Genomic DNA, 15,805 nt, shown 5'->3' with positions numbered 1-15,805 from the left:
TGGTTATACTGTCACTATAAGCTATCCTTTATGATCAAGGATGTTAAAAGAGCAGAACTACTTACCTTTAGCAGATATAAAGAGCAGACTGAATATGGTGGTTAGAGCGTTGGATATCTTCATTGCAGCTGATACAATAGACAGATGAACTCTGTGGTCAATAAAAACCACAGAGTACTATATATACTATATATCAAAAATATCTACATCTTATCATAATCGAATATCACAAAGCAGGCAACAACAAAAAGTTGTGGAGAGACATGGCAGTCGTCATCCGTTCTCACAGGGCTGCTTGGCCATATCAACCCAACCATCCAAACACCAGAAAGTGGCATATCTATATGCGAATCTATGGAACATTCTTCGACTCCACCAGCAACACAGCCACAATGGCTAAGACAGCGCATGAGAGTCAGCAAGTTGCTGCTCGGAGATAGGGGGAAAGACACGATGCCAAGTCTATACAGACGAGGCGGATGTCAGCGGAGTGGAGTGGGCGATGATGTGCGGCTATTGTGGATTGGTGGTTCGATGCCAATCTTCTTGGCCGTAATCAAGATGCATTAGTCTGGTGTCTAGACTGCGATCATAATTGCCCAGGCTGTGTTAAAAATTGAGGCTCTTCGTGGGATTGGATAGAGACACGTGATTTCGTGCCCTTATTATACGTGAGTTTATTATAATAATTATAAAGCATAAGATAGTGGATGATAATCAAAATAGAATGGAAGAGTAAGATGGAGGTCATGGAAATGGACCATGGTTCAAAATGTTGGGTGTAATCTTGTCATGATAAAGAATCCCCAAATTTTGCTGTCTCTAGTATCATGCAGAGAAAGCCACCATGTTTTCCTGCGATATATGTTTCGGAGATGCCAACGGGAAAAATTATGGGAATGAAGAGGATGCTGAAATCCACTGGACTTCAACGATACGTGCTCGTAAGTTTTCCCACTTTGTGGTCGTCATCGCCATCCATAACCAAGAACATAGTCTACCCAACCTCAACTGGCTATCGAGTTACCGGTGTTGGTCTGTATCATTATGGGCAGGATAATCATGATTATGTCTTGAAGCTTCCGGCCGACGAGCAAGGCAGATTCTTGACATTAAAAATACGAAACTATGATTACTATAAAAAGGATACATTCCTCTTCCATGATGCTTGCTGGACTATCCTGAAGACCTATTTCTACAACGTACCCATACCTTGGAACCGACTGGTATATGCGCTTCGGCTGACTTCGAGTCGAATGGTGCACCAACTGAGGGATCTATCTTATGATGGCGACCGTGATAGCCCAAATGAGCCAATGTCGGTCAACGATGTGACATCCGCAAAGGCAACAATACCAGCGCCGACTCGTCGAGTGTTAACACGGCGGAGAACCAAGGGTTGCATTCCAGATGATGAGATATTCATGGCCCTTCCTCTAGAAGTCCGACAGGAAATCGCCGAATACCTACCAATGAGAGATTTCTACAATCTACGACTCGCCTCACGAACCATGGGGGATCTATTTTTTGATCGTAGATTCTGGGCATCCAAGTTTGTGCTGGGAGGTGATCGTGACTTCATCTCTTGTCTGAAAGAAACAACACGCCAACTCAAAGTCAAGACGCACTGGCAGCGCCTCTATATTCGCAGTACTTCATCAAATCTATCTCCATCTTTGTATCGAAGAAAGACGATCTGGCAGCGCTGTTGTTGGCTCAGAGATATCAGCCTCATAACGGCTCCATCTGGTCATGACTCGTACCATAAGGATTTGGTTGAAGCTGACTGGGACTGGAAGGAAGTACAGGCACAATTGCGCTGTAGTGACGATCTTCCACTGCCTCAGTATCCGAATTATGTCCAGGTCCGTTGCAATCAGGGCATTCGCATACCGTTATCCCCAGGGACAATCGCTGTTTCTGTAATCAAGGAGATGCAAATCACCTACATCACAGGTCTGCAATTTAAAACGGATAAAAGGGTCATAAGTCTAGGACACCTTGTTCCTGGAGGTGTGACAGCGAATAGATATCACCATTTTCAGGGATTTGAGGTGGCTTTGGGAGAGAGGGGTATTCACGCACTCAAGGTGATCAACCATGGAGACACAGCCTCGTTATGGATAGGAGAAACCTTGGAGGCCTGCATCACCCATCGTCTCATAATGCAGCAACGTGTTGATGTTTTGAAAGCCTGCTTTGATGTAAGTGGAATTACCCTCTTAAGGGCCCAAACTCATCTTCTTTCAGGAATATAAAATGGTCAAGCTAGCGGTTGGCAGCAAACCCCTACGAGTGGCGAAAAAACAACCACCACCCTCATGGATGGACTATATGATGAAAAACGCATTATGGTATCCCAAAATTGCTTCTGGAAAACTTTGTTTTAATGAAGATTCATTCTCAGGAGGAGACATCCTCGTACCGGGCTATCGACCTATCGTTTGGACTCTTTTCGGGGATGAAGATGGGAGTCGCCTTTCCTCTCTCACACAGATGATGATTATGGTTTACAGAGAACGATTCTGGAAACTGGTATTTTTCTATGGCAGTGAAGTTTCTTTCACTCGTGGAATCGATCTTGGTCGTCTCCCAGATGTCCCTAGAAACAATGGGCCTGTAATACGTTTTCCGATTGATGGACCTGGGGGCGAAAGAATCGATAGCGTGCAGGTGGTGATCAGAAACAAATCATCCAGGATATCTTCTCGCTACTTTAGATCTGGGACTCCTCTGTATTATAAGGTACGTTGATCACATCGTTGAGTTTGCTCGTCTGATGTCTTAGTTTTCTACGAATCGTGGAAGGCATATCTGGACACGAAGGGATGAAGAGCTTCTTGAGTTACCAAAGGGCACATCACTGCATACTCTCCATATAATGCCTGGAACTATACCTATTGGGTTTTACGCAGTCAAGGTACGTATTTATTTTTGAGTCCTATACCTCTACATGCTATGCTGACGGGGAAGCAATATGAACTTGGTCACGTAAGTCTTGGGATTTTATCGGCTGCAATATAGACAGTTAGACATTCTGGTCTGTAGGTGTATATTTCAATCACCTACCTAGGTACCTAGCTAGTGGAAGTCTCTTATATGCATCAATTCTCCATGTACTTCTGCTGCATCACGCACCAAGTGGTACCTCTTTCCCCCGTTCATTGCGAGCAATGAGTTCTCCCAAGGTTCAAACTCGTAGAATGTACAGTAATTGCCGACCGCGACAATCCCGAAAAACATCGCCGGTGCCGATTGCAACTGGGCTTGGCCCTGGAGGTACCGTTGCAGCTGCTCCCTGCCTTCGTTCCACGCTTCGTTGCCAGCCTCTCGCGCCTCACGCTTGCACTGCGTGACAAGGAAAAGGCATTCCGTTTCTTTTGATTGCCCCGTCGTCTCATCCAATGAGCCGTATGGTAGTCCAGGTAGCCCTGGAATACTTTGTCTTGGGGCCTGTGGACGTATAGCTCACTCGATGGGAAGTAATGGTACAACAGTATACCCCAAAGGCCATTGACCTTGCCCTCGTAGTCTTCCGGGGTCATTGAGTGGAGTTCCTTCTGGAACACGCGAAGCTGGGTGTACTAGAACACACGGTATTAGGTTTCTGTTGTCCTCGGATGTGGGTATGACTGTTAACATTACCATCAGAATGTTGGGACTGGAGGACCCAACTGGTCTCGACAGGCTCGACATTCTGGATCCTATTGGACGATATGACAGTATTAGCTCTTCGTCTTCTATGGCAATCCCAGTTCATGCACAGTTAGTACTACTTGCTTAAAACGACGAAGCATAACAGTAACAGGGTGGGCAAGTCTTTCAAAAATGCTGCAGGGAAGTGTAGATGGAGCAATGAAAAACGATGTGTACATTCTATCAAGCCAATATCTAGGACGGCTATTATGGCCGCTATATAGGCCTCACTTGACAAAGAGACATGCGTGTTGTCTATCTAAGCATAGCTAATAAAGAAGGTGTGCACATGATGAAGGGGAATAAAGCTACATGAAGCCCTGCTTGATGAAGTTTTATCATATGAAAGAAGATGTAGAGTGTCTAGGCAATAGAAGAAAGCAGTTTAAACCAAGCTCATCTTCCAGTTTCACTTCACGCCATTCACTTCAATGTCTCAGCCACTGGGTGAAAGAACACTCAAACACTCTAGCTAGTTAGTTGTAGGTCATATGACCACATTCCTCTCCTGTCTGGCTCCGCTTTGATGATTTGTCTTCTTTCCAGTCAAGAGATCTTTTGTCAGTCTTCAATATGAACACTCTGTCTTTTGGCCAGACTTTGAAAGGTAGAAAAGGGCTTTACACCATCACAAAGAAACTCCATGATTGTATCTGGCTTGTCACGTATGTCGCTGAGCTGCTGTCTATCACAGCAATATCTGACTGGTACAGAAACCAAAATAAAGAGAAATTCGTGGCGAAGAGTGTCAGTCCTTTTCGACTGCAGAATGAAAGAGATACACAGCTGCGTTTCCAAAACCGAACGCCTTTCATTCGCCCATTAATCGATGAGATAGAAGACTCAGCTCCTGCTCTCATATTGAGGTTCCTGGATACCAATGTTTTACACGCCTCAAACACCCAGCGTCTGACTCGCCCGGAAGTTAAATATGTTGCGAAGAGGGTGCTAGAAGCTCTCTCAGTTTTGCACAATGAGGGCCATGTCCATACTGGTATGCTTTGTAGTCCTAAGATTTGATGCTCCTGCGAGCTCGACTGATAGTACCGGGCTATAGATATCAAGCCTAGTAATGTGTTGGTGAATCATAACCAGGGTGGTGTCAGGTTCAAGGAGGCCCAACTAGCCGATTTCGAGAGTACCGTTTATGTGGACTCTAGCCATGCTCAGAATGGTGACCCTATCGGCACGCCTATTTTCAGAAGCCCTGAAGCGCAGCTTCAAATGAAATGGGATACTTCCACGGATATTTGGTCGTTTGGCGCAATGGTATGTCCAACCTCCATAATGGATGAGCCCAAGATATTAATAGTCAGCTACGATACAGTTAATCAGCCTACTATATGGAGATGGATTTCATATTTTCAAGCCGGATGTCCCTGTAGACCACGATGAGTACGATATCAAAATCCTCATGAAACACCATCGATGCTTTGGGCCATTTCCAGACTCATACGAAGACATTGCAAGCCAGGAAAGACTGGCGGCTCTCGTGTGGATCATGCAAAACAGCCCTCCAGAGACCTTGAAACCTTTTCATCTCACAACATCGCGAGAAATTTTCCGGGGGGATAAAGAGTTTGTACTGAGGGCAATGAAACTTGATCCCAGGGATAGGCCCACTGCACAACAGCTGTTGGATGATGTGTGGTTTTATCGCAATTGAGCTGATCGGTAAACAAAAGAATTATGGGCAATCCTCATAAGAGTTAGATCGAGGCAGTTGAGTAAGAATGAAGAGAAAAAAGATGGGAAATTGATGATGGGGCCGTTTCGATCTTACTCTTTGTCACGCCCTTGTATGGCGCAATTGACATCGGGCCAAATTCAACATAGAAGCAAAGACGGTGAATGATACCAGGTGATGAGAAGGGTTATCCACTGCCAGATCAAAATCAACACTCAAGATAATCTACACCATCCGTCTATCCTTGCAGACTAATGCAGACTTCCAGAGCCTTCATCACACGCCGACCAAGCAGATATCGGAAACCATCGCTGATCGGCATAACAAGACTCGGGCGATCACGATTCGGGTCGGCGCATTATCCACTTTAATCAATAGTTCTGCTTATCACCGTCGAGTTCGTCTGAAATGCAATCTCAATTCGTCCGGGCGCAAATCCTGCAAATTCCTTTCCAATAATCTCATGTCAGCTCGGTTCCAGCACGGTCGATTCAGCTGCCCCTCCAGCATTGTTCACACGCAGGCAACATGCCAGCTAGTCCTGCAGGAATCAAGTCACGGGTTCAAAGCTAACCATCATGGGTGAACAACTCCTATCTGCTTTTCTTTTTCTTCCTTTTTTTTCCCGGACGATTTGATTATCTGGCAGGACACTGTGCCTTTGGAAAGCTGCGTCGGATAGAAGCCAAGAAGAGGCCGCCATTTTCAAAAATCGAAAATCAATTCCTTATGAATGGCGGTATCAGTGGAGGAAAGAACAGACGCAATGTTGACAGGAAATAAACCTGAGCAGGCAGGTTTTACGCAGCTCGATCCTAGATTTCGTGAGTCTACAGTGAGTGATGGCAGCGAAACAGTCTCATCGGATGAGTTGAAACATCTCCAGAAAAAGATTCGATTCAAGGTGGATATCCGGCTATGCACCATCGCTGGAATACTCTGTAGTCTTGACCTTCTTGACTCCATGATCCTGTCATCAGCATCGGTCACCAGCATGTTCGACGACTTGGACCTGTATGGCTCTCGGTATTCTGTTTCCATCTTCATCTTCACTATCGCCAGTGTGGTCTTTCAGATTCCCTGTACGGTAGCAATACGATTTGTCGGTCCACGAATCTGGTTTGCTACCATCACATTCTGCTTTGGATTGATTACGATGTGTACGGCGTTTATCCACACCTGGAAACAGATGATCGCTCTGCGGATCCTACTAGGTATCGCCATGTCTGGAATCTATCCGGGCTTGACCTATCTCATCAGCACCTGGTATACTCGACAGGAGCAGCAGCTTCGGTTTGCATTCTTGCAGTCTGGGGGCGTCCTCATTCTGGCTACAGGAAACATTGTCAACTACGGTCTTAACCTTTTACACGGACGGTCTGGACTCGCGGGATGGCGCTGGATATTTCTCGTTCAGGGCCTCATTGCATGTGTGATTGGAATCGTTACCTACTGGTGGATGATAGAGTTCCCAGAAAATGCACACAAGAGCTTCTATTTCCTGTCCGAGGAGGAGACTCGTTTGGTATCGAAGCGAATCCAAGCGGATCGAGGTGATGTAGCCCCAGATCCTTTCTCGTGGAGCAAAATATTCGTCAATTTTCTTGATCCAACGATATACGGATTGGCCTGTATGTTCTTCTTACTGAACATGGTGTCGACATCTTTGAGTTACTTTCTTCCTATTATCCTCCAGTCAGGAATGGGGTTTTCCAGCAATGCATCTATCATTCTTTCAACTCCGGTACGTTTCGCTTCCTATTTGTCTGGAAGCTTGTCTAACTCCCACAGCCGTATTACTGGGCCGTCATTCCCGTGGTTCTTACCTCCATAGTTGGGGACACCTACCGAATCCGTGGGCCCTTGATTATATTCAACGCTCTATGCCTTATCGCAGGCTTTATTATGCTTGGTATCCCCGCTTCAACCCAAGTAACCGTGCGATATATCGGAACATTCCTTGCTACCGGTGCTTATGTATCAAACTGGGCGGCTCTTAATGCATATATGGGAAACAATGTTGTGGGACAGTGGAAGCGAGCTACCGTGTCTGCTACGACTAGTGCCTTCAATGGCCTCGGGGGTGTGGCAGGAAGTTATATTGTCCGGCAGCAAGAGGCACCACAGTATCTGACTGCGGTTTGGGTATCTATTGGGTGAGTCATTCTGATTTTGACTCCGGGGCAAGTGACTGACTATCCAGCTCGCATATTCTGATTATCGGAATTGTGGTGCTTTTTACGTTATACTTTTATATTCAGAATAGAAAGGGGGGCAATGGGAAGGCTCTCCAAGGCACGGTAAGCTGTCTTCCTTTGTGACATTTGAGGCTATAGACTAACACTTGAGTCGCAGGCTGGATTCCGATATACTTACTAATGATTTCCATATACCCACTTTGAGTCAAAAGAATACAAGAAAGCAGTTCCATTAATCACAGACCATTTCCTCTGGCTCCTTATTATTGTCCAGTTCTGGACGGGGCGTTGCTCATTCAAAGACTGGGTGATGGCGCTCAATGGTATCACCCGCGCCACAATGAGAGCCAAGGACCCAAGCATCTCATTATATTCCCAAAACCCTGGGTGTTGGGGCATGTTCGCTTGGGCCTTGGGTCGTCGGTGCTGTGGGGTTGATTGATAGAGGATAGAAAATCTCGTGTATCAACCTCCTGCCTGCAGTATATGAATTGCTGCAAGGATTTGTCAACCATGCTTAAATGGCAGCGCTGGTTCGAAAGTCTATTGGGTGGTTCAGCTAGCTATAACACACTGTACTGACCAAGGAACCTAGGGAAAAAGAAAGGAATATATGGTGTACTAGTGGCTGTAGCTTATGCTGAAAAGTAATTCCATGAAGGTTAATCATGGTGCTCACCCTTTTAGTCGAACGAATAATCTCAACAAAATGATCGCCATACATAAGTGCAAAAATAATGTATATTCCATGGTACAGGTCCCAAGGGAATCAGTGAGCGTGAGTCATTTCCAAGCATATACAAAAGCTTGGCAATGCCGGAAAATATCGAAATTGGACAATGGCTTTGTGGATGGTCTCTGTTGAACTTTGACGGAGTGAGCAAAGAATTGCATTTCAGAACACTCATGGGCATGGTAAGCGCGTCATTGAAGACAACACTAATATATCCATCCTCCAATTTGGGGGTAACCATAGGTGGTCAATAAGAAACTTCACTCAGGCCGGCCTCTTGCCAAGCAATCATTTTCACAACTTGGTCTATTGATTTCTGTCTGCTGTGACCTTCAAGAGCAAGTTGGCAGGCAGTTCCCAGCGTGCAGATCCATGTTATCTGGGAGATCCATGGCACTCCCCCAACCACAATGTACGGTGCCTGTAGGTTGGGGAGCCTGATCTGCGTCCGAACCAAATTCAATCGGATAATTAGCATATCCCACCTTTTTCTAGTCGCTCGCTGTGAGGTGTCGAGGACGGCTTACATGCCGTGATTCTGGTGGGAACATGGCGGTTCTTTGGGGCATTGTCCAGTTTGTAGGCGAATCCCCCAACTGTTGAGTATTGACGCCAAGAGGCATCTTCAGTGGTCTTTTTTGTGCGAGCTTAGGTCTATCCAGACTTCGGCCTTTAAAGAGCACAGTGAAAGTGAGGATATAAGGAGTGGACTGAAAGATAAACAGAGACAGCGACTTACCTTAGATCTATATTTTTCTTTTCCAGGGGAATGAATCAGAATAAAACAATAATGTGGATTGAGTAAGATGGGAAGTGAGGAAAGGGAAGAAGTGAGGGTGAGATCAGTTTTGATGTTGCCTAGTATTCACTCTATCTCCAGACCTATTCAATATATTACTAGAGGAGACATTTAAGAATGAATGGCTTTAATTTCACTGGGACTCGGCTTCCACAAGCTACAGTATGGGTTGGTCTACATCCACAATTGCCCTGGCATGGATTTTCATGAATATTAACCACCTACCTAGGTCAGGTATTACCCATGCTGGCCGTGGTATTGGCTTCATCTTTTTCTGGTAATATAACTATCATTAAATGTCATTAGTTATCAGATACTGGCCACATATACTTGGGAAAAAAGACAAGTGATGTCGTTCAAAAATTTAATATGCCTGTCCAATCTCGCCCATATTCTTCATTTGTATGGTCTCAGTGCTTTCCAGTGGAGATTCAGGACTCTCCAGGCCATGCTGCGACGGCTTTCGACGGCTTTCAATATCTGTCTCCACGCTATCACCTAGACGCGCAAATCCATCCACACTCTTAACCTTTGGTTGACTGTTTGAGTACCGGTGACGTGGCTGGCTCTTAGAAGACGAACTGGTGAGTGGTGAGCGAGGTACAATTCGGGCAATCAGTGGCCAGATTGGTGGGAGGCAAGCGGCAATGATGATGATTCCACATTCGAGAATTGTCCAGATTCCTAGCTCCGCCGAGTTCCCTGTTTTAGTGAGTGGGATGGATTAGATTGATATGGATACAACGTACATGTCGGGTCTGTTATGGCGCTGTTCTTGAAAAAAGTCGTCATGCGCAGAATGCTAGCCACAATTCCCTTGGTAAGGGTTAGCCTATGATTTTTTTTTTCTAAAGGGCAGCAGAGATACTCACGACTTCCCAGCAAGAACACACCGGTCAATGCCATCTTCTGCCACAAATGTGTGCGCAGGTTCCATACGAATGGCAGCGGCATGATGAGCATGAGTAAATCCGTCACGATATTGGGCAGTGACACATGTCGGTAGAAATCTTCTTGTACGAAGCAGGGGTCACCCGGGATGGTCTTATCCCACGTATACGCAATAGGTGAGCATTGAAAAATGACCGCTAATAGCACTCCAATCCCATGGCCAATTATTAAGAATCAAACCGCGTATGCGAATATTTGAAACTTTCGAACGCTGAAGATTCGGACATAGAATAAAAGGATGGATATTTTGGCGGGCGTCACGGCGAAGAGAAAGTCCAGTATTTGATTTGCATACAATCCCTAGTATTGTTAGCATCCAGATATAAGGAAGTCAAGATAGGTAAGAAGGAAATCCTTTCCAACGCGACCAGTTTCCAAGGTGTCTGCTCGACATATTCCAAATGGTTGCCGAATCCTGCAATCTTGTCCACTTTACAAGACTGCCAGTCTCTGCCTTTTTGGGCGATGCATACAAGTGATACATACGGACGATATACAAAGCTGGCTGCGGCAAGCTACCAATCTCCATGTCAACATCAGCACTGTTGTCGAGTAAACCAATTGAGAAGTCTTACCAACGCAGGTATTATCAAATAATCATCGAGGCCACAAGACAATCTCCGGAGATATCGCGTATAGAATCGGGCTGCCACAAGCAATATCTGAAGAAATCCGATGGCAATTGAGACTCCGATCAGAGAGCCACCATTATACGGGACTGAAGATCCCGCATCGCTGCCCATATTGTTTTGTTGTTGTAACTTCGCAAGTAGGCCTAGTGAGCTTCGTTCTTGTTTCCCTGTATAGCCCAACAGTTATGCCACATCTGCAGCTTGTGTCGATTCAAGATCCCGGGAAAGCATCATTGAAGAAGAAAAACCAACCCAGATAAATCCGCGCACGCGAACTTGAGATTAAGTATCCACGGTTTGGAGACCAAAAACTGGCTCGATCGGGTTCTGCTTCTGGATTTTCGATGTCTTTTGTTATGTAACCTGGGTCCAGATGTTAAACGTTGTACCAAATCTAACCACCAAAAGGCTTGAATCGTCCTTTGTGCCAAACCCACATAGTGACATGGTCGTTGGCGCATAACGCTTTGATTCTCTCTTTTTTTTGGGGTCTCTCAAACTTGATACCAGGTCCCCTCCTCGGCTCGCTAATCACATAGCAAAGACCAAAGATGTCTTTCTTTCACGCAGCACATCCACCTAGATGCCTAGAAATCCACGTGTTCGCATGACCGGCGGGGACCTCGGGCCCGACAAAAGTTGAAGAATTCTTCGTTGAACATAGAGGGGTCATTGTGCTATTACATGTGGTCTTTGTCTTCTTTCTGCTTTGGATCATCGATCAAAACTAGACACACAGAGAACACCATGTCTGACTCCATCGAAAGTCAGATTGCGGCTCTTACGAGTTCAGTTCAATCGAACCAGGTGCCTTTGGATGATGCTGCTCGGTTGAAAGCAATCAATGCTGCACAAGGCCTGTTGGACGCCTTGAAGTCTCCAGTTGAAATTATACTCCAAGATGTAGTAATGGTATGTTTGAAGCAATGACGTTTTTGCAGTTTTTCATCTTCAAGGCAGAAGAGCAGATGCTAATATCGTGGACAGAATCCACCACAGCTTATGGCGATTCGAATGGGCGTACAATTTGGCGTATTCAAGCAGATCGCTAGCAATCCAACCCGCGCAACAACAACCAAAAAAATTGCTGAGGAATCCAAAGCAAGTGTCATTCTTTGTCGGTAAGTTTACTTTCTTTGCTTGGAATCTCAAATTTCAGGTCTTTAGGTGATCTCCTCACTTCTCGTGGGGTCGCCGTTAATGATCATCATTCTTCATGGTTCCACTCAGAGTCGATGATCATCTCCAGAATCAAGAAACTTAAAGCACGGATCAACAGACAGCTTCTTATTTGGACCGAAGGTCTTTGATATTATGCTGATATATGTGATCCTTGGGTTTTATCGTGGTCGTCATAGATTACTGACTATGAGCAATATTAGATCAGATCATGAGGCTGCTATCCGTATCAAAGTATGTGATAGAGGAAGATGTGCAGGCATATAAACCATCCGCACTTACCATGGTGATGGCGGACTCCACTATTGAAGCTACGACTAGGGCATGGTGAGTGATCCCTCTTCTCACATGTCAGCGTATCTGCTCATCGAAGATTATGATCATAGCTTCGATATCGGCAATCTTTACACCGCAAAAGCCCCCGAGTTTTTCCGTGGGATCCAGAATCAGTTCCCAGGCTCTCCAAAGAATACTCCATTCCAGCTAGCAATGAACACTAACCTCAATTATTTCGAATGGCTTCATAATAACCCTGGTCTCGCAAAGGATTCCATCAATGGATGACCCTCAAACAACGAGCAACACCAAGCTGGGATGACTGGTTTGGTTTTCAAGGTCATGTCTTAGGTGGTTTTAAGAAAAGTATCGCAGAAGATGTTCTGCTGGTTGATGTTGGAAGTGGTGAAGGGCACTATCTGCATGCTTTCAAAGAGAAATTCTCTAACACACCAGGACGCGTCGTATTACAGGACTTGCAACACGTGGTTTCAAACATAAGTAACCCACCACAGGGGGCAGAATTGATGCCTTATGACTTATTTACCTCACAGCCTATCAAAGGTAAGCGTCGCAAAGCATTATTGTCTCTGTTGTAGCAAAGCGCTAACATCAATGGCTTGTACAGGAGCTCGATCATATTTTAGGCACTAGATTCTGCATGACTAGCCCGATGACGAGGCCCGGCTAATTCTCAAAAACCTTGCCGAAGCAATGGAACCAGGTTATTCTCGCCTGATCATCAACGAGCACGTCCTTCCTGACAGAAATTGTGATCTCCCCTCGGCCTGTATGAGCATTATGGTGATGGTTCAAGTAGCTACGTTTGAGCGATCTGAAAAGCAGTGGCGTGAACTCATTGAATCAGCTAGCTTGAAGGTGGCTGCTTTCCATCAGCCACCTGGAAATGCTGGCGAGGATGTTATTGAGGTGATGGAATGAAGTCACCTATCGAGTTTATAGATTAACGATTAGCATATATGCCATTTTTAGGGTATTCAGATCAAGCAGATTGATTCAGGAGCATTCAGAAATGATAATACCATAGCCCAATTCCACATCCCCCGGCTTCTAACGCTAGGCTGTCTCGAGACACCCTTGGTCGTCTATTTTACAGCATTAAGCTAGTAGTTGACCTCGAGCTTGATGGATGTGTAGGGGCTACAAACGTCTAGAAACTGGATCGCAGATTGAGGGGTAACGCTGGAGTTGTCTCCTCGCACCCAGTAGCCTGAGGCACCCCAGTCATATGACCCCCCAGTTGGGAAGGCTGGGCAGTTGCATCTGAATGAAATATGACATTATCATTTCTTCGCTATCCTCATGAGCTCTTTTCCAGTTCCTCTTGGTCTTCGGCCGGTACCAGGTACAATTATATCAGCTCCTCCATCCCATCTACAAAGGCTGTCTCACATTCATTCAAGCCGGAGTAAATCCCACTGCCTGGATAGAACGAGCTGCTTCTTGTCGAAGATTGTCCACTGACAGGTGGTAGGCATCATCCCCATTACGACCTAGCAGAATAGCGTCTCCAAAAAGTTGGGAACGAGTAATGGAAATGACCTGACTTTGATGCCCTACAGGCTTGGGGAAGATTGACTAACTGGAGTCAGATGTGTCTGATATATCGAAGTGGTCATTACCTCTGTTTGACGAAAAACCGGGTTTCCATCGGCGTCTCGCTCAAAGACCTTGATGTCCCCGTTTACCTTTCGTTCATCTACCAATGACCAGCAGAGAACTATGACAAGCTGAACAGTTCTGCCACTCCCGCATAGTCATAGAATTGCATCGTCTTTCAGGTATGGCCATGTTTCTGACCATCCAGTCTCAACAACAATCGTGAGGAAATGTTGTCCTTTGGGGCGAAGGCACAGCCCCGGATCTTTTGATGAAAGATCGTAGGGGCCGACAAAGCTTTGAAGGGCTGTTTAGATGAGTAAAATGATACTTACTGTGGTTCCGGAAGATCACTGACTAGTGCTGGTCCATGTATTTAGAAATCTGAATTCCAGTTTAGTGAGAAAATCAGGATACATTCGGAACAATTCATCGCGCATCCAGCCATTATGACAGTCCAGGACAGCAGTAGACTTGTTAGTGACGGAGTTATAATGGACACTGAGAAATGTCAGTGATTGAGCCTGCATTGGACAATACATTCTTCACCTCGGATGGATTTGCTCGGTCTCTCTGTCTTCATACAAGGAGGTGGCGATTTGAAACCCTGCTATAGGTTCGATGTCTTCGAATATCAGGTCTTGAGCCTCAATATTCTCGGTGATAGCATGGCGAATATCGTTGAATAGAGGTTGTGCTATTAACGGCTCCGGTGGCTCTTTTACAAGATTTTCAAGAGACATTATGGCATAACTTGCGGGAGAAAGGGTAGTATGATGATTATGCGCTACTGCGAATCTATGCAGGAAAAAATGATTCATGGTGAATAAATACAATGATATGAAAACATTCTACCTTGCATGTTGATGTCATAATGTGAAGCACTGCATGGCAGTATCCAACCCACCCCAAGCCACAATAGCCTGGCTTGCTTCCACATTCGAACTCCTAGGGGTCATTCAAAGTATTTTGGGTATTGAATAGCTTACTGCTACTACTCATATCAGATCTGGACTGTTCGCATGAAAATGACCATCGACATTATTATATCACGATCGATTCTAGACGCGACCAAGGAAACCATCCCGGGGAACCAAACCTTCGATTTCACAGCTAGGAACATCTCATTTCCATGGTTGACATGTCTAGTCATCCCCCAAAGCTGATTGGTTCGATTGAGCTGCCTTTTGTCTGTATCTATTCTTGATCTCTTCAGCTGTCGTCGACCACATGGCGGCGATGGTCATGTAAATGTTGTCTAAATAATAGGTAAGCAGAAGTATAGCACACTTAATCGATCAAGCCTTACTCCAGGAACTATCCAAACAAAGTTCCTTGGTCGAGTCCCATTCATCTTGAAGAAATAGATGGAATCCATCGACTGGCAGACTTGATGCTCTTCTTCGACCGACTATTCATATGGTTAGAATTTGATGAAATATAGGGGGAAATATACACGCCTTCTCTTGCAGTGCTGCCTCTTCGAAATTGGCTCATTCTGTCTTTTCTTTTATTTTCTTTTTATTCTGTTAATGACAAGCGATATTCTACTTTCGAATGGCCCAGAAGTTGGTCTGTTTAAATAGGACAGATGAAAAGCATCACTGTCTGTACAATTTCCGTATCTGTTGTTCTGCTGTGTAACCTGAGGCCAAATGCACAGTTGTCCCTTTACTTGCGATTATACATTCTTTTCTTCCTCAATTCCAAAATACCTTCATGTTAGTTTCTTATAATGAATAGTCACTACGTCACCTCCAAGTGTCATGCAGTGCCTTGTAATCAGGCATCCACGTCATATATGTCACCTACAGACCCTAGCATGAACTTCGCGAGTAATAAAATTGCCAATAATGCTGGCATAGTAGAAGAAACAATGCTAGAATGAATAAAACATTGGAAGTGGCGAATGCAACCCAACGCACGAGGCTAAGAACGAACAACCACCGTCGCACAACCATTGTTACACCATATGCTGTTGGGTTTGTTGAGAACACAAAGTTCAAGTCTAAGCATCGTCGGTTGGACAAGGGG

General features: G+C 45.2%; 9 protein-coding genes across 9 annotated transcripts; 4 read left to right on the top strand and 5 right to left on the bottom strand.

Annotated features, from left to right (window-relative positions):
- Positions 1–703: 703 nt before the first annotated feature.
- On the top strand, positions 704–2,799 carry ASPWEDRAFT_641011 (F-box protein). The gene is made up of 3 exons (XM_040838718.1): positions 704–944; positions 997–2,204; positions 2,251–2,799. The coding sequence occupies exons 1-3, from the start codon at positions 848–850 to the stop codon at positions 2,752–2,754; spliced, it is 1,809 nt and encodes a 602-aa protein (XP_040685546.1). The 5' UTR covers positions 704–847; the 3' UTR covers positions 2,755–2,799.
- A 1-nt stretch (position 2,800) lies between these two features.
- Positions 2,801–3,696, bottom strand: ASPWEDRAFT_745309 (uncharacterized protein; the record flags this gene model as incomplete). Its single annotated transcript, XM_040839487.1, has 3 exons — positions 2,801–3,431; positions 3,473–3,584; positions 3,646–3,696. 3 exons carry the CDS (start codon positions 3,694–3,696, stop codon positions 3,082–3,084), a joined length of 513 nt encoding a protein of 170 aa, XP_040685545.1. The 3' UTR covers positions 2,801–3,081.
- Positions 3,697–4,269: 573 nt separating this feature from the next.
- Positions 4,270–5,362, top strand: ASPWEDRAFT_175181 (uncharacterized protein; the record flags this gene model as incomplete). The annotated part of the gene is made up of 4 exons (XM_040831325.1): positions 4,270–4,361; positions 4,410–4,690; positions 4,754–4,965; positions 5,024–5,362. 4 exons carry the CDS (start codon positions 4,270–4,272, stop codon positions 5,360–5,362), a joined length of 924 nt encoding a protein of 307 aa, XP_040685544.1.
- A 787-nt stretch (positions 5,363–6,149) lies between these two features.
- ASPWEDRAFT_117952 (putative MFS transporter) lies at positions 6,150–7,704 on the top strand (the record flags this gene model as incomplete). Its single annotated transcript, XM_040828781.1, has 3 exons — positions 6,150–7,127; positions 7,175–7,539; positions 7,587–7,704. The coding sequence occupies 3 exons, from the start codon at positions 6,150–6,152 to the stop codon at positions 7,702–7,704; spliced, it is 1,461 nt and encodes a 486-aa protein (XP_040685543.1).
- A 101-nt stretch (positions 7,705–7,805) lies between these two features.
- On the bottom strand, positions 7,806–8,446 carry ASPWEDRAFT_640729 (uncharacterized protein). Its single transcript, XM_040838717.1, has 2 exons — positions 8,261–8,446; positions 7,806–8,124 (listed from the first exon to the last, which is right to left on the bottom strand). Exons 1-2 carry the CDS (start codon positions 8,329–8,331, stop codon positions 7,908–7,910), a joined length of 288 nt encoding a protein of 95 aa, XP_040685542.1. The 5' UTR covers positions 8,332–8,446; the 3' UTR covers positions 7,806–7,907.
- Positions 8,447–9,477: 1,031 nt separating this feature from the next.
- On the bottom strand, positions 9,478–10,807 carry ASPWEDRAFT_175179 (uncharacterized protein; the record flags this gene model as incomplete). The annotated part of the gene is made up of 6 exons (XM_040831324.1): positions 9,478–9,815; positions 9,863–9,915; positions 9,982–10,157; positions 10,245–10,364; positions 10,433–10,579; positions 10,640–10,807. 6 exons carry the CDS (start codon positions 10,805–10,807, stop codon positions 9,478–9,480), a joined length of 1,002 nt encoding a protein of 333 aa, XP_040685541.1.
- A 636-nt stretch (positions 10,808–11,443) lies between these two features.
- On the top strand, positions 11,444–13,093 carry ASPWEDRAFT_53655 (uncharacterized protein; the record flags this gene model as incomplete). The annotated part of the gene is made up of 6 exons (XM_040837923.1): positions 11,444–11,608; positions 11,684–11,813; positions 12,079–12,202; positions 12,262–12,308; positions 12,422–12,715; positions 12,864–13,093. 6 exons carry the CDS (start codon positions 11,444–11,446, stop codon positions 13,091–13,093), a joined length of 990 nt encoding a protein of 329 aa, XP_040685540.1.
- An 836-nt stretch (positions 13,094–13,929) lies between these two features.
- On the bottom strand, positions 13,930–14,514 carry ASPWEDRAFT_30828 (uncharacterized protein; the record flags this gene model as incomplete). Its single annotated transcript, XM_040833472.1, has 3 exons — positions 13,930–14,078; positions 14,130–14,272; positions 14,321–14,514. 3 exons carry the CDS (start codon positions 14,512–14,514, stop codon positions 13,930–13,932), a joined length of 486 nt encoding a protein of 161 aa, XP_040685539.1.
- A 189-nt stretch (positions 14,515–14,703) lies between these two features.
- On the bottom strand, positions 14,704–15,332 carry ASPWEDRAFT_43864 (HMG-box domain-containing protein). Its single transcript, XM_040836131.1, has 3 exons — positions 15,232–15,332; positions 15,081–15,182; positions 14,704–15,029 (listed from the first exon to the last, which is right to left on the bottom strand). The coding sequence occupies exons 1-3, from the start codon at positions 15,266–15,268 to the stop codon at positions 14,917–14,919; spliced, it is 252 nt and encodes an 83-aa protein (XP_040685538.1). The 5' UTR covers positions 15,269–15,332; the 3' UTR covers positions 14,704–14,916.
- Positions 15,333–15,805: the final 473 nt, after the last annotated feature.

The sequence above is a fragment of the Aspergillus wentii genome (genome assembly GCF_001890725.1).
Source record: "Aspergillus wentii DTO 134E9 unplaced genomic scaffold ASPWEscaffold_7, whole genome shotgun sequence".
Lineage (NCBI taxonomy): Eukaryota > Fungi > Ascomycota > Eurotiomycetes > Eurotiales > Aspergillaceae > Aspergillus > Aspergillus wentii.
Note: the sequence above shows the minus strand (reverse complement) of the source record. Positions and strands in the feature narration are given on the sequence as shown.